Raw genomic sequence first — 25,170 nt, 5'->3', positions numbered from 1 at the left:
TACAGAACGCATGTCTTCGCTTCTCGCAGCTGTGCTGCCGCGACGACAGAATACCAGAGATGATGATCCCGGGAGAACACGTTCGCGCCGACCACGCTCAACCTCTTCCCGCCCCGCACGACGACCCCGTTTCCCTTCCACGGAGAACCCAACTGACTTTTGTTGGTATCACTGGTCTTTCGGCGCAGGAGCCAGAAATTGCAAACCTCCTTGTGCGTGGCCGGGAAACCGCCCTGGGGTCGTTAACGGCGGCGTGCGGCACCCCCCCCCCCCCCCCGGCAGCCGCCTCCTGTATATCACGGACCCAGGATCTCGTCGCTGCTATCTCGCCGACACCGGAGCAGAAGTTAGTCTAATCCCTGCAACCCGCGCCGACCGTTTGAAAGAAGCCACTTATTACCTCGCTGCCGCCAACGCTACTGGGATCCCCGTTTACGGCGAACGTTCCTTGACACTCTCCTTGGGACTTCGCCGTACATTTCACTGGATTTTCCGCACCGCCGCCATTACTCACAACATTTTGGGCGCAGATTTCCTCCACCACTTCGGCTTGATCGTCGATTTGAAACGCAGAACCTTGGTCGACTCTACCACACAATTGTGCACGCCTGCCCTGCGTTTGACGGCACCCATGACCGTTCCCACTCCCATCATCTGATCACTCCAATCCCCTGTCGCTGAAGTGGTGCATGCATTCCCATCGCTCACGAAGCCACCAGACTGGACGAAGCCGGTGGGACATGATGTCGTTCATCATATTGAGACGAAGGGTGCCCCAGTTCACTTTCGACCACGCCGTCTCGCCCCTGAAAAGCTACGGATCGCTCTAGGCGAATTTTAACATATGCTTGACATCGGCATCGCGCGTCCGTCAAACAGTGATTGGGCGACTCCGCTTCACATGGTCCCCAAAAAAAAACTGGTGATTGGCGGCCTTGTGGGGATTTTCGAGCACTTAACTCCATCACGAAGCCAGACAGATACCCCCTGCCCAACATTCAAGACTTCACCATCAATTTGGCCGGCACCAGATACTTCAGCAAAATAGACCTGGTGAAAGCGTATCATCAGATTCCGATGGCACCAGACGACATTCACAAAACAGCGATTACGACGCCATTTGGATTATTTGAATTCTTACGCATGCCGTTCGGCCTCAAGAACGCAGCCCAAACCTTTCAGCGCTTTATCGACACCATCCTACACGGGCTCCCTTTCGCTTTTGCGTATATCGACAACATACTTATCGCCAGCGCCACAGAACAGCAACACTTAGACCACCTTCGACAAGTTCTCTCTCGTCTGCATGAACACGGCATCGTTATAAACGTCCAAAAATCCGAATTCGGCAAGTCGTCTCTCGAGTTCCTCGGTCACAGAATCACATCGGACGGCATTGTTCCTCTTCCCAGCAAGGTCCGGGCCATCCGGGAGTTCCCTCGCCCCGCCTCCGGCAAGCAACTGCGACGTTTCCTCGGACTTGTGGATTTTTATGGTCGCTTTGTTCCAGGCTGCGCGGCGCTTATGCGGCCACTCGAGAATTTACTGAGGTCGTCCCGCTCACCAGCCGCGCTCTTGTCCTGGTCAGAAGACGCGGTGGAAGCCTCCGACTCTGTCAAGGAAGCACTCGCGAGCGCCACCATGCTCAGCCACCCAATTCACGATGCACCAACTTCCCTTCTTGTCGACGCTTCCGACAATGCACTCGGAGCGGTTCTTCAGCAGGAAATCGGCGGCATGCGTTTTCCCCTCGCCTTTTTCTCACGGAAACTTTCTGAGACAGAGTCAAAGTACAGCGCTTTCGGGAAAGAACTACTCGCCGCTTACTCCGCCGTCCGACACTTCGGGCATTTCTTGGAAGGTCGGAACTTGACTATTTGGACTGACCATAAGCCCCTTGTCGGCGCCTTCACCTCCGCAAGTCGGAACTACACTCCGCGTGAAATCCTGCATTTGGCTTGCATCGCGGAATTCTCCACGGACGTTCGGCACATCAGAGGCGCCAAGAACGCAGCTGCTGACGCCCTATGTCGCGTTCACTCTATCGGCAGCCCTCCTGTTCTCTCCGCAGATATCATTGCCCTTCGACCCTGAAATCGCTCACCTCCGAACACAGCATTCCACCAGCCTCAAGCTTCAGGACGTGCTTTTCCCGGGCCATAGCGCACAACACCTGCGACAACACCTGCGCTGATTCCCGCCCTGTCATAACAGCGACTTTACGGAAATCTGTCTTTGACAGTATTCACGGGCTTGCCCACCCAGGAACGCGTGCTTCCATCAAACTTGTCCTCCAACGCTTCGTGTGGCCCGGAGCACGTCAGGATATTCGCCGCTGGGTACGCTCTTGCGTTCCGTGCCAGCTCTCCAAATGCCATCGGCACACGGTTTCCCCTTTGGCAGCGTTCCTGCCTCCTGCCAACCGCTTCACCAAGGTGCACATTGACCTGGTCGGTCCATTACCACCATCCAAAGGAAAGCGCTACATACCCACCTGCGTCGACCGGTTTACGCGGTGGCCGGAGGCAAAGCACATTCCTGACGCTACTGCTGCCACCCTCGCTACGGCATTTTTGGCAACTTGGGTCGCCCGATTTGGCTTTCCGGAGGAAGTCGTAACGGATCGGGGCCCGCAGTTTGAGAGCGCCCTGTTCCACGCTTTTACCCGCGCCCTCGGAACTGAAAGGCTTCGAACTTCTGCGTACTACCCCGCCTGCAATGGACTAGTCGAGCGTTTTCACCGGCACATGAAACAAGCTCTCATGGCGCAAAACTGCCGAGATCACTGGACCGAAACCCTTCCGTTGGTCCTTTTGGGTATCCGATCTGCCCTCAAGTCCGACTTGGGCTGCTCTTCCGCGGAACTCGTCTACGGAGCCCCGCTGCGGTTGCCTGCGGATGTTTTTAACCGGCCTCCCCAGCCTGTTCACCCTTCCACTTTCGTCGCCCAACTCCGGAACGCCTTCGCAACCCTCCAGTTTACTCCCACTCGTGCCTCATCTGTGGCGCCACCTTTCGTTCCCACCGAATTGCAGTCCACGACCCACGTATTTTTGCGCACCGATCGTCTTCGTCGCGCCCTCGAACCTCCTTACTCCGGCCCTTACAAGGTAATGCAACGCGCTTCTAAGACCTTCCTCATTGACGTCCGCGGCCGGCCCGAAAGTGTGTCGATTGATCGGTTGAAGCCCGCATTCCTCGACAACATAGCCCCGGACCACAATCCTGACTCCTCTCTACCACCGGGCATAGTCACTTGAGCTCCGACTACTCCCGCTCCAACTTTCCTCCGGAACGCTGGAAGGGAGGCATATGTAGTACGACGACAACGACACAACAATCCGCCCACGCCACGCGCTCTTGCCTCACGCAGGAAACATTCGCTCACCGACAACGGCTGTTGTAATCTGTCCTCATTCTTCTGCGAGAACCTCACACCTTTCAGTACTTCCAAGCAAAATACGAACCTACTATGTTACCGAGTCCTCCGCCTGCTTAAAGCTACAGTTGACAGGCAGTTTATGTCGACGGCGTAGATTAACAGCTTGTTGCTCCCAGCACAACAAGTTACACAAGAGACAGAGATCACTAAATATGTTAAATTTGCGAACGAAGCTGCGGTAAAATGGCTCGGTGCGACATATGGTGGGGAACAACGCCCAATTCTATGATGAAAGGAGGAAGTCACTGTAAAGGTTAGCCAGCTGTAGGACCCGAACGCACACCTTCCGGATTACCGGTCCAGGGCTCTTACCAATTGAGCTAAGCTAACACATCTCCCCAGCGACTTCCAAGGGTGCGTCATCTGGAGGGACAAGCCAACCACTCTCGCACTCATCCGACATTCAATATTACATGTTTTCTCATTCATACACACACTCATACGACGGGATCGACGGGAAGTGGTATTTGTAGAACATTATGGCAATTGATGTACGCAGGCTGCGAAGACGTAGAAAGGAAAAATACTTACAAAGCTTGTATGTACTTGTCCTTTCTATGTGTTCCAGCCTCAGTACATCAATTGCCACCATGAACAAGCAACAGTGATCTACGTTCACGATTGCTTTTCCTGATCGCTGCATTGCCAATATATTTCGTTTGAGACCCGGTGTCACCCGCATGCAATGTTGTTTTGTCGCCCCGCCATACTTGACAAGCAATGCGCAGTTGGTGACTACTTGGACACAGTGTTGCCCGCAGTCTTCAATTTTACGTTTCTACGAAACTAGGAGTACCGGTTGTGATGAAAATTATCAATTGAGGGTACTGAGGACTCGGGCTATCGAGCAGATACATCTTCATACCCCTAAAACTGGTTTACGGTACCATACCCAGTGCCTGCGGCTTCCTCTGCACGTTCCCATACACGTACCTTGATGCTGACCGTGTCTTCGTTTTCGAAAGTCCAGACATGGTTTCTGATCCGGCTGTAGCCACACAACCTTGAGGCTGACATGTACGTCGGCGCATGGAATGACGGACACGTCTACGACACGATTGGGAGGTTACGCGGGAAAGGTGCCTCCCTGCTGGTACTCACCTCCGCATAGTTTACCCAATCTTCATCGTAGCAATACCCGTCGAAGGGCACACGATGACCAGCCACCTCAAATTTCAAGACGGCCATGCTCATGCTGAAGCACATGGGCGGCATGTGCTTTTTGCCGGCGAGGTTGATCATGGCTCTCATCACGGACGTGCTCCAGGACTGAAACCATCACATCCATCAGTGAAAAACCATGAAACCATTTATTCGAGCGATTCCGATACCGATATTCCCAATAGAGACTACTTTATTGGCAACAGCACTCAAGTCCTCTTTGTAGCTGAGGGGCTTTAAACCACACACTTTTTTTTAGTAACTAGTTCTCTACAAAAGTAGCTTGCAACTCTTACTAGTTGCCGCTTTTGGTTAGAGTGACTGAAGATATGCGACTATGTTACTCAGGTGCTGCAGAATTTTCTACGCGTCATTTCCCCATAGCGTCGTTTTGTCGCTTCGTTTTGTGCTTCGAATACAATGCCGCATTACCTAACCAGGAACTCCACGAATTTGTATGGTCATCCCATACGTGGCCAGGATGGCTCAGACTCTCACCGTGCTGTTCAGGCCAAACTCTTCTGTTTGTAACACAGGGTGACGGTATAACAATATGCTTGGAGAGCTGGTAGAACACAGTCTTTGGAAGTTACATTTCTTTGGCCTTTTTCCTCAAAAGGTAAATGTAAAGTAACTTTAACGTGGTAACTGTACTTGCAGCTCAGCTATACCCTAGTCAGACAGCAAACCTAAGGTCGTTAGCGGAACGGCCGTTACTTCACCTGTAGTCCAAACATAATTTCGAATGACATCGTTCTCTGCCCTGATTTGTTGAAAACACAAGGCGTACGCCTTTTTGTGGCAATTATGAACTGCACAACTGTCACACAAAAATTACAATCTCAACAAATTAGTGCAAAGAACGATGTCATTCGAAATGATGGTTCGACTACAGGTGAAGTAACGGCCGTTCCGCTAACGACCTTAGGTTTGCAGTCTGGCTAGGGTTCTACTATGATTGCAGGCAAACTATAACTGGAACTTAGTGTAGTATCATTGATATAATATTTTGACGGTCGCGGGATCACGTAAAAAATCCTGGGGCATTGTGAGTGAGTCAACTCCGGCGCACTGCCGAACGCATATACGAAATGCTATGCATTGCAGAAGAGGAGCGTGCCTGCGCTGTGATCGTACATGATTGGCGTCCGGTACAACGGCAAACCCGAACACAGGTTGCTATTGCACTGATGCAGACACACGGCCTACAAACGCGTGCCGCTTTCAAACACGTTTATTTCCAGTTCCCTTTCGCGTCGTCCACTACGCGATCTGCGCTGGCAGCTAAATGGCTACATTGTTTGTCCCAGTTGTGGCGACGTCTCACCGCGGATTGGTCGGCCCCGATCACCTGACGTGCACTATATGTCGTCACTTCCACTACATTTTCGTGATTCGGAAACAAACGGTCCTGTTCCCTTCTCTTCCTCCTTGATGCTAACGCATTTCTCTCCCATTTACTGCTAAATTGCCTCTTCAAATGCTCATTTCACATCTTGGAGAAATAGAGTCACGTGCTCTGGAGTGACAGATGATTGGTGCTGACCTGTTAGCCAGATCAACCGCTATGCGGCCCAGGTGGACCTCGGACGCCGAAGGTTATGGGCTTCTTAGGTGTGCGGCTTCGGTCGCGGCGGCTCGTGTGCGTGTAGCAATAGACGGCGATGGATATTTCAACGTACGTGGCCGCTTCATGACTCTTTGGATGTCTTTAGACGATGATGGTCTCCCATTCTGCTATCTCGCTCCCCCCCCCCCCACCACCCAAGATCTGTGGTAACGAATTTTATAGTCAGTGACAACTTATGTCCTAAAATGGGACTCCCACTCATCCGTGGAAGGCTCCTGCGATTGGCTACCAGCCTTTGCACGACGCCCCCCGGTTCGCGATGTAGTGCCGGCCTCCCGTCGTTCTCTCTCTCTCCCCCCCCCCCAGTCGCCACTTGCAACACCACCTAGATCGAGAAATCCTAATTATTGGTTGGTGTGACGTAACAACTAAGAGTCAGCCAATCAGGATCGTATTTTCAATGGCGGCAGCCTATCACAAACGTGCTTTCACCGATCGTGGCCTTGAAGACGAACCACCGTCGTCTGCGAGTGGTGACTGAACGCCCTCGCGTACTAACTGTAAAAAACTTCGAAATAATGCGCAAAACGCCCCCAATCTTTCTCAAAACTGATTTTCTGTAAAGCGTGTTGCACTTTTTGTCTAAATATTCAGGTCTGCAAGTTCCAAGTCAGCTGCAATCATTTGCGAGTTCTTTAATTAGCAGAACGGTGAATTGCAGTAGCAGACGAATTTTGACCATATATGTCTACGTAGCGAAGGAGGGAGAGGAGGCAATAAGCAGGCCTTCTGCACCTAGATGGCGTTGCCACTTGGCCGCACCGCACCACATTTGCGCGCGCGGAGCAATTCCTGTGTGGGGGGCTGGGTCAAGTGTATGACTTATGTTGTCACTGGCTATAGGTGATTAGTCCTCCAGTGTAGTTACATGCCCTCTTCCAGAATGTCTGTGAAACGCAACTACAAAAATGTCATCCATGCAGCTGTATCATATAGGCACTACTAATAGTCAACCTATACGGTTTCCGAACAAGAGATATGTCCTCAACGTTCTGTGTAGGATGAACATCTATGAGAGTCCCACCCATAGTCCAAGGCCATAGACTTCGTAGGACAGCGTAGACGGGGACACGATGCGACATCCAGCTACTTCAACTTCGGTTCTGTGCGTTACCATGACCATGACGTCCAAGTAACTGCGTTCGTTTCTTTATAAGTGGCTGCGATTGTTCACTATGATGAGAAATCCACTTACTGTATCAGAAGTGAGATATCATCCCACTTCCTCGGACGCAGTGGAAACACAGCACCCATTCCAACTTTAAATAGATTTCGGTGCTGGATTCGAGCCATCTCATTCCGGGTACGCTGAAAAAGGACAGACATGAGCATTCTTGTTGCGCTACTGAAGCCATCTATGGAGCCGTTTCGCGAGCCAATAACAATAATAAAAAAACAATAATAATAATAATAGTTAATAGTAATAGTAATAGTTGATAGTAGTTCATTACATTTCATCTCGCGACGTACTCGGAGGATTGTGGGACTTTCGGCAATTACCTTCTGGAAGATCTTGCCACCATTCAGGAAGGCTTTAGACAACGTTTAATTGCGGGAATCTATTTTTTTAAATTCGAACTTTGAAAATCGTCAAGCGAACATTACTTTTTTTACAAAAATATGAAGTCCTTCGTGGATATCCGCAGACCAAACAAAAAACTATGCACAGTGTCGCAACAGAAACAGTAAAAAGTAGAAATTAGTAAAGATTGCGCTTTAGCCCCGCCTGCAAAGAAGAGAGCACGGAAGGCACGGGCGGCAATTTTCAAATTTCAACTGAAAACGTAAATTCCCTCAATTAAAAATTAACCAAAGCCTTCCTAGATAGCGGCAAAAGTTCCCAGAAGGTAATTGCCGAAACTACCACAACCCTCCGGCGAGTAAGTCGCAGGTTAGAAGTTTTTATCACTTTAGGTGAAACACCCTGTATAAGCGAACCCGCCTGTGCCAGAGGAGCTTGTGACACAGGGGACGGCGTCAGCAGCGGTTACCTATAGCATGAAGATGATGAAGTACGCGAAACGGACACGAATAGCTTCAGAACAATCCAGATCATCAGGAGCAAGACGAATTAAATTAAGGGACATGACACTCTCTTCAGACACAGAAAACAAACTGCACTAAGGTTACCTGAAATGTGCTTCTCTCGCTTGGATTGGGTGGCGAATATTTCGTTGGGCAGGTTAAATAAAAGGAACCTAATAAGGACGATAATAGTTGTCATACCGGATTAATGTTAACGGCTCAATATATCGGGAAGGTAGCTTTCTAAGAAGACTCCTGGCACGCTCGACAGCACAACATGTCATCCAGGAATTCGAAACACTAGTTTCCTTCATCACAAACAACAGACCAGGCGCTGAAATAGTACTGACAACGATACTTCCCCGAAGACAGAACAAACACCGAACATACATATACCAGGACACATGGCTACACGAGTTCGACAGGAAGGCGCGCGCTGTCAACAACCACCTCATCCACATGCGTCAGGTACACACCAACGTTATGGTTATCACACACGCAGCTTTCGAATACCACGCTGAAGCACATCTCGCTCGGGACGGCATCCACCCAAACCACGCAGGCGTACGAGCTATGGCACACAACATCAAACACCTAATGGTCCATAGATGCCGTCCTGCACTGACAAACGCTCAAACACAACATTCTCAACCAGCTTACACTTCAAGTGCCAGCACCGCAAACACGCCAGAACACACGATGGCATCAAAGGGGACCACAACGACCACTGCACCCACGCATACACACGCGGCAGACGACAACACTCCAAACACAACCCGCACACACACAAAGTTCACGCAAACTGTGACACGGAAAACCACAAGCACGCAAACACAGACAGATGACATCGAGGAACACAGCGAGTCTCCCCAGCCACTGACCCCACAGACACCGACCCCACAGACACGACGCACGCGCACATCACGCAGAAAACACCGTTGACTATCCAATCACCAGCCTACCATGCAGTCAACGAACTTTCTACGAATGCGAAAACTCATGGAGAAACGTAGCCGATACCTACATCATCTACGGATCTACACCTACCACCTGGCTCACAACACAGTACCTAAAGGCCTCACCCCTAAAACAGTTCCTGCATTAGGAAAACTGACACCTGAACTAGAGCTAGAGTGGGCATCAGCCCTTAACAACACAGCCCGTACGTTTCTTGAAATATTAAAGAAACAGTGCCACGCGCAACTCGCTACGATCCAGGCCCATATGAACAATATCAGTCTCACCGACGCGGAGGCAAACACTCTCGAACTACACATTCAACAACTCAACCGCGAGCTAGCTAACAAGGAACACTCAAAACTCGGAAAACCTAATTCCAACAACGACACGGATACCGGACCCACTAACACGACACACGCAGCAGCCGAACAAATCATTTCCAGCACCACAACCACAACTCTCCGCAACATCGCTGATCCACCCCGAGAAAACGCTGACGCAAGCACCGTAATAGATATATCACGCTCACTAACCAGCGACGAACTACAAGTCCTCTCTAGGGGGTTAACATTCTGCCCTACACTCAATTCTGTTAACGAATACGAAATCCACAAAGACATATCAGACTTTGCGAGACGGCTACGCCTTAGAGAATTCTTCGCTCATACAACACAAGAAAACAACAACGACCTCCGACTACCATCAACCTGGACACCAAATCACGGCCGAGAACCCGCACTAGACCTGTACATTAAACAAGTAAGCAACGACATCCTTCGCGGTATTTCCCAAAGCTCGCGTGGTCACAACCTCACTAAAACACAACGTGACATCATCAATGCGCTAGCTGACAGAGATGATATCATTATCAAGCCCGCAGATAAGGGTGGGAGTATCGTCATCTGGCCCACAGATAAATATATCTCTGAAGCACATAGGCAACTCAACAATACGCAACACTACCTCAAACTGGACCATGACCCAACAAAGGAGTACACGGCGCTAATAACCCATACCATACAGGACCTCCACGAACGAAAGCTCATCACACGTGATGACCTCAGATATCTCACCCCATCAAACACAGACGCAGGTCGTTTCTATTTACTGCCCAAAATCCACAAGGTACACGCCAACGAGCTCTATACGGCTGACATCCCCGGCAGGCCAATTGTATCTAATAACAACACACCAACAGAAAGACTCTCGAAATTCCTGGACCACTATTTAAACCATATTCCGACAACACTGCCATCGCATGTACAAGACACACCCCACCTCCTCAGAATAATTAGAGATATAAACAACACTCGTACATTTGGTAGGGACACAATACTAGCCACGCTGGATGTGACATCACTGTATACTAACATCCCACACAACGACGGAATCACAGCCCTCTGCAATACCCTTTCTACTACAAACACCAGAAAAGACACGGAAACCATACTCGCTCTAATGGACTTGGTTCTTAAACTGAACTACTTCGAGTTCAATGGTGAATACTACCTACAAGTACACGGTACAAGTATGGGCACACCTGTTGCACCCACATACGCAAATATCTTCATGGGGATCCTAGAAAACAAAGTTCTCAGCGCCCTCTCATTAAAACCCACGGTGTACCTTCGATACATCGATGATATACTGATAATATGGGAACACGGGGAACATGAATTTCAAAAGTTCGTAGATCTACTGAACACCGCGCATAGCAACATAAAGTTCACATCACAACAGTCAACTCACTTAATTAACTTCCTCGACACCACGATATCACTAGACAACGGCAACCTCGTCACAACCCTGTACAAAAAGCCAACTGACAAACAACAATACCTTCACTTCAAGAGTCACCACCCGCGTCACTGTAAGGTTGGAATTCCTAATGGGCAGAGTGTAAGACTACGCAGAGTTTGTTCAAACGACACAGATTACGCTGAGAAGCTTGACGAACTCTGCAGTACACTTGCCCAAAGGGACTATCCAGACTCCCTCCTAACCGAATTCCGTCGCAAGGCACTCACACTCGATCGAAACGAGGTTCTGGAAAACCGAAAAAATCCCGACGCGTGCCAAATAAGCTTCATCACAAGATATTCCAACGCACTTCCAAACATCAAAGCCATTCTACAGAAGCACGAGCCCCTCCTCCAAAGCAGTGACCGACTTAACAACATATTCACAAATCCCATACAGGTGACATACCGACGCGCAAGAAACCTGGCAGACTCCTTGGTCAATGCCAAAATCAGCAAAACGAGCGCCCCGTACACGGGAACACGACCCTGCAATCTCCCGCGCTGCAAAACATGCAAGCACGTTCAACACGCTAACTCCATCAAAAGCACTGCGAGCAATTACACCCACCCCGTTAACCACGCATTCACATGCACAAGCTCCAATGTTATATACTGCATTGAATGCGGCGACTGCTCTATGCAATACATTGGTGAAACCGGCCAACAAATGAACAACCGCCTTACCGGACACAGAACCGACACGTCCAACAAACTCCCCAAAGCAGTCGCCGAACACTTTAACGTTCCTGGTCACAATTTTGACAACATTAAACTATATATTCTAGAAACCGGGTTTAGATCCACACGTGACAGACGTGATAGGGAGTCTTATCTCATATACAAGTTCAACGCTCTTCACCCGTCCGGTATCAACAAATCACAAGGCACCCTAGAAACACTTCACAAATAAAATATGCTTTTCCCATCTACCTCCATTATCATCTGTTATGTTCTGCATGGCCACTGCTTTCTGCTCTCTTTATTGCATGCCACAACTTTGTATTACAAATATATATTTAAAAAAAAAAAATTGCTCGTTCTGGAATTTTCCCCACGTAACCACTAACCTCCTTATCTTTCGCTATGCTTGCGAATTCTTGCCTGTTGTCCTGTTTCGTCCACGTGTTCGTGAACCTTCCATTTTTCTGCAACCGGTCTGTAGCCTAGATCACTACGTTCACATAATCCCCTCCACACTCTAACAAAGCAGCCATTCACTCCCGCCGTAAAAACCCGTACGGACCTTTCTTCCCTCCGGGCTGTTGACCCACAATTTGAACCTTTAAACACGTCACACCTAACCCTTTAAATACCATGCCAATGATGAGGACGGTGCCCAGAAGAAGAACAGTCTCTGTTCGAAATATCGGCGGCTTCTGTCCTGAGGCAACTCCCTTCCTACATCTCTACCGGTTCGCTGGATTTCTACCCATCTATATCCTGGTGGGACTAGGATTTTGTATACCTGCGATCGGAAATACTGCCACACAACAGAGTATCTGAAAAGGTGTTCAAAACGAGGGAGTTGTACATAGACAAAAATATCCGCCATATACTGTGCAAGGGGTACCATAGACAACGCGCTTCAAACAGTTTTTTTAAAAGTTAGAGTTAATTTTAAATTTCACTACAATGTCCATATACGTGTCACACCGTATCGAATGATACTACACCCTAAACGTTCTAAAATAGTTTTCCTGACTCTGAGGTGTAGTACCACATATCCTATATAATACACAGGAAATCTTTCATAGCTTGAACCTTCGCTTGAACACAGCGGACCGCTTCTACTGCTACTGCAGAAGTGCTTCGTATGGTGTTATACAAATGCATATAAAACTCAATCCCTAGTCTTATAGCTTAATAATTAGAAGACCACACGATTTAATTTCGCAATTCTCGTATTTTCATATTCAGCGTAGGACAGTCTATGCATGCATATTTCCCTTTCAACCGCTTTCACTCATTTTTAAAACCCAATGGTCCCAATAACGAATCAACCCCTCTCAAAGGGGATAATGTAATCTGTACCTGGACGATATTCTGGAAGTTCATGGCGTGATCACCGATGAGGATCCCGAACTCGATAAAGATACCGTGCACCCCAGGTGCAGTCTCCTTCATAAATACTGTTACTCTGTTGGCGAAGTGTACGTAAAGAGTAGGGTTGTGTATCCAGTGTCTGCTGAACGACTCTTGGTAGAAACCGACGAGGTAGTAAGGAGTGGTGTGCAGATCCATGTTGGGAATGGCCAAGAACTTTTGGAGCAAGTCAGCTGAAGTATAAAACGATGGAAGTCGTTCATATGGAACTGTTCCTCCAGTGCTAGTCTTGGCTTACTTTTGCTGACTTCGATGGAGGCAGATTCGGGCCCATGGTAGGTGAGGGCCATGAGAACGATGAAGTCGCACATTTGCTTGGGGAAGTGCTTAGGAATAACCGTGGTTTCTTTCCCAAAGACGCATACCATTGGGTCTGAAAACATCAATTGACGGTCAGACACACCCACTTGCACGGCGTTTGCCAAATGGTCTTACTGAATGACAACGCATCCGGTCGCGCTGGAACAGAGAAGACATTACTCGTTAGTCGCGTAAATTTCAACTCGAACCAGCTGTTCTTGACATGGTTCGGTACACAGAAATGTACAGTAAGAAGCACATCTAGCTGAAACAATATAAACTTCAGCCGCCGAAGCGAAACGGGAAGGAGGCGATGAGGCCCTGGTTTTCAGGTTCCCAAATATTGCATGTACTGTTCAACAAAACGCACCTTGCCGATACTGACAACGAAATCTACTAGAAAGGTGGTTCCAATACATTGACTTCACTAGCTATGCAGGCTTACTGCCGAACAACTTCCACCGCTACAACTATCCTCGATTGATGCGCACTGCTGTCGCAGCACGGACATTTCCCATGTGATGCCCTGTGCCATTAGAAGGCCATGCGGATGAATACGTACCTGCTGGCTCCACTTCTGTTATGTTAGCGTGCGACGGAGGCGCTGTGGCTAGAAATAAGAAGGAAATTAAAAGCATGCTCACACCTGAAGGTCACCTACCTGGGGTATCCCATTTCCCTTTATTTATGCCTGAAAAAAAAAATACAGGTTACACACAAAAAAAATCTGCAGAATTCAAGAGTCTAGTTCGCCATTAACGTATTTTAGACCTCCAGTGTCATCCGTATTTCCAGTAAGGAATTCCCACCCAGGTTGACGTCGGCATAATTCCCATGTGTAGTCCTGATGTGACACGTACTAGGTCAGGAAGCATCTGGCCCTCCGAGAGACTCCCTCACCGCGGAGTAGAATTTATACTTGTTCCATTTGTTACACACCGGCATACACAACAAGTAAAAACAATTTCAAAATGACGTTTCGAAATCCATCTGGATTCCATCATCGGAATAACATGCTGGTGCCTGTCCGTGTCTTTTTAAGTGTCAAGGGGAAATCCATCCGGATTCCATCATCAGAATGACATGCTGGTGCCTATCCGTGTCTCTTTAAGTGTCAAGGGGGCGAACATGGAGGGTATGGCCTTAGTAAAATAGGCAAACTTGTGACGTATTACAAGCGTTATGGAGATGGTATTGATGATACGCTTGTTATCGTCAAACGTCATTATACAAGCATATTCTCGGATATTCTCAACATCATCCATCCAAGCGTCCAGTTCACGCATGAAGTAGAGTCTCAGAAAAAAAATAAAAAATCATGAGGTAACCTTGAGCAGGGATGTCCCGCGCAGGTTATTCATTGTTGTTTATAGAAAGCCTCGCGATTCGGGACTAGTTTTACATTTCGTGCCGGCACACCCTGCGGAACCCTGCGTCAGTGGTCAGAACACTAGCAGGCCGCTCGCAAAATACCCCCTCTAGTCCATCCTTAAGAAGGGAGGAAGTGGAGTCCATTAGGGGTTGCCTGAGAGCCAGGGCTTAAACCCAATCATTTATTGAGGACACCTGTCGTAAAATGATTGAGAACCTCAGGGAACCACACGAGATGCAGAATAAGCCGGCGTATGACACCATAGCTTACATAAAAGGAGTTTCTAAACCCATACGACGTGCGTTAGGCCAGTTCGGTATAAAAGTAGCCCCTTAAACCAGGGGTCTCCAACTCAGAGTCGCGGATCGCATCAGCCTGCCCTGCACCACGGCGGGTCGCAGATAGTGAACATACACAAAAGCTGCCTCTGATTTAGGGGACGACGTGGCCGAGGCGGTGTGGTGTAGCGGCAACTTCCTCAACTGTTTTGAATATGGCACAAAATTCATTCTCCAGGCGTGCCGTGCCATGCCAACTGCAGGAGGCCATGAACCTTAGAATAAACTAAACGAGAGCAAGGTTAGAGGAGGACGCGCTCCTACGGATGCGCTGACGACACTTGAGGGCTCTTCTTCCTCACCAGATTCCCGAGATCCACTTGTAGGTTGGCCGCAGTGGCAATTCTCAACCGGGCTCGAAGATGGTCATCAGATGGTCAGATCGCAGCTTAGTCTTGTTCATATTCTTCATTGAAAAGAACTGCTCGCATACATATGCGCTCCTGAACATCGACAGGAAAACGGCCGACGTCAGGCATGAGGCAGACAAACGATTTCTTGTCTACATATTTGAAGAAATCAGGAGCGCCGATTTCGTCAAACTTTTGTCGCAATGCGGAATTGTACTGGATATCTATTAGTTCCATTTGGAGCTCGAGCTTAACGTCTTCTGGGAGAAATGAAAAGGCGTCGGTGAAGAATTTAAACATCTCCTCGAGGATCTCAAAGCCATGAAACCTCTATATGAATTCACAACGCAGCACCGACACTGCCGACGAGTATGTGCGAAGCGTTTCCTCGTTCTTGCAGTCAACAGCTTTTAGATTAGGAAATTGGAGGAGATCCTTCGACGTTCGCTGGTTCTCAAAGTTCCAACTTTCTCACAAAACATTTGACGATGTCCTACATCTCTGTGATCAAGCGAGCTGTCCCAGGCAGGCTCATATTAAAAATGTTCAGATGGTTAGTTATGTTGACGTGAAACACCAGGTCACCCCATCGGGGTCGGACATTTCAGGGCATTCTTTCCCCTTGTTGTGAAGAAATTACTTCATTTGACCTCGAAGGCCGAAGAAATGTTGAAGTACTTTCCCCCTGCTGAGCCATCTGACCTGTGTATGATAAGGCAGGGCTTTGAACGTTTTGAAGGAAATCGGCAAACAGACGATGACTCAAGCCTCTCGACCGAATGAAGTTAAAGGAGGTAAGAACTCCTACCTGCATGTGCTCAGTTACGGGTGTTATAGGTTTAATATTGTTCTTCTACGCTTCGTAATTCTATTTACAATTTATTATTCCATACTTCTCCTTCATAACACGTGCATAAACGCACTTTTTTTCGGATACGGGTGAGTAGACGTTCCGTCATCCAGATACCTGTATCAGTTTTTACGTCATTTGAACGCGGTTCCGCTACGGTCTGCGGTTACGTCATTTAAACGCGGAGGTACAGAGAACGTTCTGCCTTACACTCTTGAAAATGACCATCACCACATAGCACGCTCCTAGCCAACCACCATCCTGAATGACGACGTTCACGTCCCTGATTTCTTGAAAACGGGACGTGGATCCCATTTTGTAGCCGTACATAATGGATATATAATTGGCTCCGCCCCTCGTTGTCAACAAATCATGGACGAGAACGTTATCATTAAGGATGACGGTTCGCTAGCAGCGTACTATATGTGGTGAAGATACGGACCTATTGGATTCATCTATACAAAAGGAGATCCTCCCACTTAAGACCTGCTGCTACGATGCTGCCTTTTACCGCGCTCCACAGGTACCTCCCCGTCGTTGTCCCTTTCAGAGGAAGCAGATCAAACAGGTCCTCCCGCCGTGCGCCGTAAGTCGTGCGTGCACCGCAAATGAACAGCACACAATGAGCAAAATCATTTATGTCCGTGGATTCGTCAAGTGCTAAGGAATATGCACAAAACTTTTTCGAAATATCGCGCAGCTGCATTTCCAAATCCGCACCCATGAAAAAGAGGAGGTTGAAATAAAGGTTTTTGGGGCACGTTCTCCAGGAGAACGGTGGCGGATTTCCGCTGCTCATTTGCGGTACCTGTTGTACATTATCATGAACAACACGGCGTTGTGAGGCGTCTTGTGTTGATTTTCCAGCAACATATGTAGGCGAAACGGGAAGAAAAGCACAGACGACAGAAACAGAAAGAACATAAAAAAAATAATGAAACTGCAGTTCGAAAATTGTCTTTTGAACTTTGGGAACATGCCCATAATACATGCCATACCTTGGATTTAGATAAACCGCCTATCTTAGCTAGGAAGAATCCTGGTATATAAAACACAAACAAACAAAAACAAATAGCGCTATGAACAAACATCCGGTGACATTACGGAATGTTACGCCCCCTTGACACCTAAACAGAAAAAGGCAGGCACAAAAATAATCGCCGAAATATCCCCCTTTAAATAAAAACGCCAAGGAATCCACGATTAAGAATACCTCGTTAAAAATAAATCGTTTCAGAATCTCCCTAATCCACCCTACAGTTGCTAGAGTCATGTGGTATGGCTCAAATCAAGGCGAACTGCAAGCAACTAACCTCGCAGGACCAAACCAGCCTAAACTATCTCAAACTAACCGAAACCAAACTAAACTAACCTAACATAACATGGTCTAACCCGGCGCAAATTGCAATCAGTCCGCCTTCGTGCTAGATGATGAGGGGCTTTTGAAACAGTTAATTTTTTGAAATTTGAAATTTAATAATTTGAAACAGTTAATTTTTAATGGTGGATTATTAAACGGTGACCTCTAAGCGGGGATAGTAAGTGGTTTATTTTAGGAGATATATTTTTAACCGTTTATTTTTTAAGCGGATTATTCTTGAATGTTTTATTCTTAAACGTTTATTCTTAATGGTGGATTTCGGGGACCCCCGCCCCCCCCCCCCCCCCTAAAATTTAACTCGTCAATATCGTGTTGTGCCTGAACAGCGTATGTCTACCATGCAAAGGGCAACTAGAATCGTAACGGGGTCACAACACTATCGGACGCTGCTACTTTCTTGGGGGACAGACTCACATATAAGAAAAACGCTCTTCTTGTGTATTTTGATTTTGCACTGGCTCAATAATGGACTTCTTTCCTTAACACGTCCCTCCGAGAGCGACGCATGCTCCGCTGAAGACATCGCGATGACTCTCGACCAGCGCACCGCTAACGCACGGCTGCCACCGGGGCAGTTTCTTCACGTTGGCTGCCGAGTGAAAGGCAATACCGGTAGCGTTTTGCCGGTGTTTTGCCGACCAATGGCTGATCGATTTCGGTAGAGAATGGGAGTAATGAACAGGATGGGAGAGATAATCTGAGCGATCGTACCTGCCACAGTCCAAACGAAACAAACAGCATGTTTTGCTACATTCTGCTGAATGAGCGCTTTCTATACCATTCTCTTTCTCCCATTTATTTTCCTCTCTATTTCCCTCACCCAATGTGATCTGCTATTCCTCTTCCTATAGGTCTCCCTCAGACTTTCTGTATTTTTCATGACGAAAGGCAGCAACACCGCGCCAACGTCACTGTCGTGGTTTGGAACACCACGCGTTGGTTCGTTTTGACATACAGCAAGAGTGGTTTACCGAAGAAAACCTAGGCTGCGATCTAATTAGGAAAGTTGTCTCTTCAAGTCACGCATGAAGTTCGGATAAGCTACGTCATGCAAGCAACTATATGTGAATTGCCTCGTCCTGAAGCAATTCCCTTCATTCTTCCCTACCGGTTCGCTGGACCTCTACCGGCCGACACCACAATATCACTAGACATCGGCAAGCTCACCACAACTCTATGCAAAAAGTCAACTGACAAACAACAATACCTTCGCTTTAAATGTCACCACCCGAGCCACTGCAAGGTTGGAATTCCTAATGGGCAGAGTGTAAGACTGCGCAGAGTTTGTTCAAACGGTACAGATTATGCTGAGGAGCTTGGCCACCTGTGCAGCACACTTGCCCAAAGAGACTAACTAGACTCCCTTCTAACCGTATTCTGTCGCAAGGCACTCACACTCGATCGAAACGAGGTTCTGGAACACCGGAAAGATCAATAAGATATTCCATATATATATATATATGGAATATATATATTCCAGGAATATATATATATTCTAGATAATAATCGAGGCAAATAAGCTTCATCACAAGATATTCCAGAGCACCTCCAAACATCAAAGCCATTCTACGTAAACACGAGCCCCTCCTCCAAAGCGATGACCGACTTCGGAATATATTCACTCATCCAATACAGGTGACATACCATTGCACAAAAAATTAGACTCTTTGGTCAACGCGAAAATCAGCAAAACGAACACCCGGTACAGTGGAACACGCCCCTGCAACCTCCTCCGCTGCAAAACATGCGAGCACGTTCAACAGGCTAACTCCACCAAAAGCACAGCAACCAATTACACCCACTCTGTTAACCACGCATTCACATGCACAAGCTCCAGCGTTATATTCTGCACTGAATGCGGCGACTGCTGTATGGAATACATTGGTGAGACCGGCCAACAAATGAACAACCACCTTCCGGACACAGAACCGACACCTCCAACAAACTCCCCAAACAGTCGCCGAGCCGTACCTGGTCACAATTTTGACAACATCAGACTATATATTCTAGAAACCAGGTTCAGATCCACACGTGACAGACATGACAGAGAGTCTTATCTCGTATACAAGTACAACGCCCTTCATCCGCTCGGTATCAGCAAGTCACAAGGTACCCTAGAAACACTTCACAAATAAAATACGCTCAGATCTTTTTTCTTCTATGCTATCCCCTTTATCATCTATCAATACTGTTATATTCTGCATGACTACTACTTTTTACTGCATCCCACAACTGTGTATTAGGAATATACAGGGTGTCCACGCTAAGTGTGAACAGATTTTTTAAAAATATATCAATCACTTTTTCCGAGATGAAATCAATTGCAATGTAGCATATGCTGAAGGGCACTCCCTAGGGGGGCATTAACAGACTCCTAAGGCAATGTCTTAATTAACCTTCAATAATTAACGTTTTAATTATAAAAGCTACGAAGTTGCTCCAATGAGAACATCTGATCTCTTCGGTCACCAGATACCAAAGCCGTTTTCAGAACAAAAATCTGTTCGATAGATCGTCCGCAAAAAATTCGTGAAGGAACGCCATTTTTTTCTTTATTTTATTCATTACGCATCTCTAGAGACGCGTCTTTCCTTCGCCCCCAATACGAGAGGATGAAAGAGCACACTATCGCCTCTTGCGTCCTGGAAAAAGATTAAAAGAAAACAGAAAATGCAGCCCACGATAAGGGCAGTCGCGATAGAGTCACCCGATAGGTTTGTGTTTTTGTTTTGTTTCCGCAAGTTAAAGCTAATCTTCGACGCATGAGGCGGCACTGTGCTCTTTCACTCTCACACACTGGGGGTAAAGGAAAGCCGCTTCTTTGAAGATGCGCAATAAACCAAATAAAAAAAATGGCGTTCCTTCACGAATTTTTTGCGGACGATCTACCGAACGGATTTTTGTTCTGAAAACGGTTTTGGTATCTGGTGACCGAAGAGATCAGATGTTCTCAATGGAGCAACTTCGTAGCTTTTATAATTAAAAAGTTAATTATTGAAAGTTAATTAAGACATTGCTTTAGGAGTCTGTTAATGCCCCCTAGGGAGTGCCCTTCAGCATATGCTATATTGCAATTGATTTCATCTCGGAAAAAGTGATTGATATATTTTTAAAAAAATCCGTTCACACTTAGCGTGGACATCCTGTATATCAAAGAAAAACACTTTGCTTGCTCTGAAATTTCTCCACACAACCACTAACTTCCTTATCTTTTCGAATGCTCGCCAATTCGTGCCTGTTGTCCCGTTTCGTCCTCGTCTCCCGTCTCTGTAACCGGTCTGGAGCCAAGATCACTTCATTCACATAATCCCCTCCACACTCTAACAAAGCGGCCATACACTCCGGCCGTAAAAAACTGCACGGACCCTTTCTTCCCCCGGGGCTGTTGACCCACAATTCCCATGAACCCTTAACATGTCACACCTAACCCTTTAAATACCATGCCCATGATGAGGATGGTGTCCGGAAGAAGAACAGTGTCTGTTCGAAATATCGGCGGCTCTCGTCCTGAGTCCAATTCCCTACATACTTCCCCACCGGTTCTCTGGATCTTTACCCGTCTATGTGAATGTCACGTCTTATTATTATTTTCAGATGCTCGTCGACATACTCGTTTGCTCATAGGCAGTAATCAGCCTGGAGTAGCCACCCCTGACATAAGGACATGGGCTCCCTGTGGCCTCGTAGTCGGCGTTGAAGAGGACCACGCCCATGCCTTCCACCCATTCGTGGTAAAGCCGAATCTGCATGGATTATCCCGTTAGTGTCTCGGCCTCATCAATGGCGACGTGGGCGTACCTTGATCCGTACGGAATCATCCGTCTCGAATGCATTCTTGGTGATGGAATCTCGATTCTGGATTGCTCCACTGAAACTACCGACTGGTATGACGGTACTTCCACACACCTGGAAGCCGAAACGTGTATATGTTAAGTGGCAGTAAGGTGAAAAAAAAAAAAAAGTCATTCCTTTGACATCATCAGCACGAAAGGAACGACATCGTTTGTGATTCACGAGCGACAGTTACCTCCCTCATAACTTGGAGATAAACTAGCATTAATTTAACTAGATTATCTTTACATTTGACTCAATGACAATTGCCTGCATCGATGTGAAGTAGCAAACGAGGTCTTGCAGCAAGTGAAAAAGTGGGGAACAGGGTGCAAATAGTCTTGCTCTTGCAAATCTTGCTCTGACATCTCTGCAGCCAGATGTCTTCTCCAATGAGGCAATAGTAAGCACTGGCCACGACTATCCGGAACCACACAGGGAATGTTGACACCATTAAATTAGCAATTAGAGCTAATTAGGACCCCCCCCCATAGTAATTGGTACCATCCCGGGAGTCACCACACTAATTGGGGAGCATCTAATTGGTGTTAACACCACTCTGCATGTTTCCGGATACTCGTGGTCATAAAAGATAATAAAATAGAGTAGAGAGAAGCAGTTTAGTCGAAGATGAACAATGCCATATTGAAACAAGCGGTCCAGAGAGGCCGCTGACCATATCTGGGGTGATGGGACACAGAGGCAGGTGACTACATAGTTGCAAAGCATCACACCACAAGGCCACCATCCTTATTGTGACCGCCAGTTCTGGACATCCTGGGACGTCAGGTGTGACATAATCATGCCATGTCCGTACAGGTTAGCATAGCTCTCAAAACTCCCACACATAATCGAGGCAGAGGAAACTGCTGTGAAAGCAAGAGTAAAATATGCTATCAAGAAGCACGGTCAATATCTAACAACAAGGAGAATTAGGCACACAACAAATCAACACAATCTCCACCACAACATCAGTCACGAGGAGTGCAGAACAATGCATCCGCTCCATCCGAGAGCCAGGCACAGAACTGAATCGTAATGCTTTCTCCTTCTCTATAAAGTCATGCATCTGTACCCGTCTAGCGGTCACTTTTTCGATTAATTTAATGACACAATTATTAAGAATCCTGCCAGCGCTACTCTCGTTCCTGAGGCCGGTGTATCCCGTGTGTAAAATCCCGTATGTATCCCGTGTGTAAATGGGTGTATCCCGTTTGAAACCATTAAAAATAATCTTTCAAAAATAAACGCGTAAGAACCCACTGTTAAAAATATATCTCCCAGAATATATGCTCAAAAATAAACGCCCAAAAATAATCGGCGAAATACCCCCTTTAAATATAAACGCTAAGGAATCCACGGTTAAGAATATATCGTTAAAAATAAATCGTTTCAGAATCCCCCCAAATCCACCCTAGAGTTGCTAGAGTCGTGTGGTATGGCCCACATCAAGGTGAACTGCAAGCAAGGGGCTTAACCTAACCTCACAGGACCAAACTAGCCTAAACTATCCCAAACTAACCGAAACCAAGCTAAACTAACCTAACATAACATGATATAACCCGGCATAAATTGCAGTCAGACCTCCTCCGTGCTAGATGGTGAGGGGATTTTGAAACAGTTTATTCTTAATGGTGGATTATTAAACGGTGATCTCTAAGCGGGGATAGTAAGCGGTTTATTTTAGGAGATACATTTTTAACCGCGTATTTTTTAAGCGGATTATTCTTGAATGTTTTATTCTTAAACGTTTATTCTTAATGGTGGATTTCGGGGACCCCCCCCACCCGACATGCACGGGCACGTCATTGCTAATCGCAAACAAAGCGGGGTTCTAAGTTATCGCGTCCGTTCAATCCGAGAGGCAGGCAGAGAATTAACGTGTATGCTTTTTTATCCTCTAAAAGCCACACATCTGTCCCTCTTGCGGTTACTTTCTGAACTAATGGGATGGCCAAATTATTAAGAATTCATTATTATTAAGACATCCATATCAAGAATTATTAAAGGAGCATTAAAGTGGTATCTAACAAGGCCAAAAACTACTGTCATCTTGTAAAGCAGTATGTGAAAAGCATTCCCACAACATATTTCTGTCCAAAGTTGTTTCACCACGGTGCAATTAATTTGGAAAATCGCTCCCGTGGTGACAGGCCGGAGCGCTCCAACTGCAGACCACACCCACCCTACCGTGACGTTGGTGGTAGAGAGCCCCTCATTCGCTTGTAGGAAAAACCGTCTACTACGAACATTGCGAGCTGTTTCTTGTTGACTTCTATTCTTTATATAATTTATATCACGTTTTCTAAAAAAAAAAAAAAGCATATATGCAGCCTGAGAAAATAAGATTATGATCACAAGAGTAATATATCCGTGGCTTCTGTGCAATCTCAGAATTCACAGTAGCAGAAAGCAAGCGATGGCGGCGGTATTGTGAAGCCACCTGTTAGCCACTGAACCAACTGCCTGGCGAAAACGGTCAGACAGCCTGCACACTGTCTGGAAGCAGGGATTTTTCACTGTATAAACACAGTTAATTTCGGGCAGCACCACTCCTCCTTCCCGTGGTGTCTGCGGTCCCAAAAAATCATGGTTGTGTCGTGGACAGCCTTCAAACCCTCCGTTTCGGATATCACGTAGCCGGAGAACGCATGGCGTCTCTGAAGCGGTAGCAGACGCTCCTGCCTGCGCGATGTTGCGCAAGCGATGTTGCGCGATGTTGATCATGTGATCCCAAGTCCAATGAGGAGCGTTCTCACCACTTGCGTCGCGCATAGTGGCGCTCATCACGTTTCTATCGTGAAGGCGAAGGAGGGTGTTTCGCGCACGGGAGGTTCGGAGAGCTATTGCAGGTGTCCCAATTTCGCTATGGTTGCACTAATTGTGGAAAAACTGTTTTCGGTCGCCTAACATTCCATACTGACCAAAAACAGAAACAAAGTAGTGGGCCTCTAGACTGCTCCTTTAAGGCATCCATACCCGCGAGAGGCCAAGAGAAAAGTGAATCCTTGCAGCCTCTGCGGGCCTTGCTCATTGGTCATGACGTCATCGTATTGTCTCAAGGCTACACTGTCTTTTTTCCACTAATGCCCAACGCAACTACAGTCGAGCCCGTTTATAACAATATTGACGGGAACACGAATTTCAATTGTTATATCAGAGCATTGTCATATGCGAATTTTCGCGAAATAGTCGCGCAGTATGTGGTACAATCGGGAAACATGCGAGAACAACAGTAATGCAGATTGGCCATACCTGATTTATTGCAAAAATGAAAACAACGTCGTTTGCTTCAGCCTTGGACTGCTGTTGCAAACACTCTTTTCTAGTTTATCCAAGCACAAGAAAAAGTTTTGGTCGAGGCCGCGTGCAGCCACGAACTTCCTGAGGTCCGTGATAGCCTCCACAGCGCGCTGCACCGTGACTGGGCGGTCGTCTTCATCATCGTTTTCACTTTCACTGTGTTCATCGTTCTGGGTTGGGCACACCTCCTGGATGATGGACGCATCTGTCACTTCCTCACGCGTTGATGCGCAGCTGTCTGCGTTCAGGAAGTCCTCGAGGGTCACGTCGTCTAAGGGCGCAAGCCGCTCCCACGCTGCCTCCATTTCTCCCTGGATTGAGG

The 25,170-nt window shown here is 47.3% G+C and overlaps 1 protein-coding gene across 2 annotated transcripts in view; it reads right to left on the bottom strand.

The window, feature by feature from the left end:
• The window catches only part of LOC135388196 (uncharacterized), a 141,328-nt gene that overhangs the window by 27,018 nt on the left and 89,140 nt on the right, over window positions 1-25,170 (bottom strand). For both annotated transcript variants that reach the window (XM_064617586.1, XM_064617587.1), the window contains exons 72-82: window positions 21,513-21,620; window positions 21,325-21,457; window positions 14,085-14,114; window positions 13,986-14,033; window positions 13,559-13,582; window positions 13,362-13,496; window positions 13,052-13,296; window positions 7,429-7,541; window positions 7,258-7,369; window positions 4,544-4,711; window positions 4,376-4,489 (exon numbers count right to left, since the gene is read on the bottom strand). In XM_064617586.1, the coding sequence (XP_064473656.1) occupies window positions 4,376-4,489; window positions 4,544-4,711; window positions 7,258-7,369; window positions 7,429-7,541; window positions 13,052-13,296; window positions 13,362-13,496; window positions 13,559-13,582; window positions 13,986-14,033; window positions 14,085-14,114; window positions 21,325-21,457; window positions 21,513-21,620 (1,230 nt within the window). The remainder of the gene's footprint in view (window positions 1-4,375; window positions 4,490-4,543; window positions 4,712-7,257; window positions 7,370-7,428; window positions 7,542-13,051; window positions 13,297-13,361; window positions 13,497-13,558; window positions 13,583-13,985; window positions 14,034-14,084; window positions 14,115-21,324; window positions 21,458-21,512; window positions 21,621-25,170) is intronic.

Source organism: Ornithodoros turicata, chromosome 3 (genome assembly GCF_037126465.1).
Source record: "Ornithodoros turicata isolate Travis chromosome 3, ASM3712646v1, whole genome shotgun sequence".
NCBI lineage: Eukaryota > Metazoa > Arthropoda > Arachnida > Ixodida > Argasidae > Ornithodoros > Ornithodoros turicata.
This window is presented reverse-complemented; position numbering and strand designations above follow the sequence as displayed.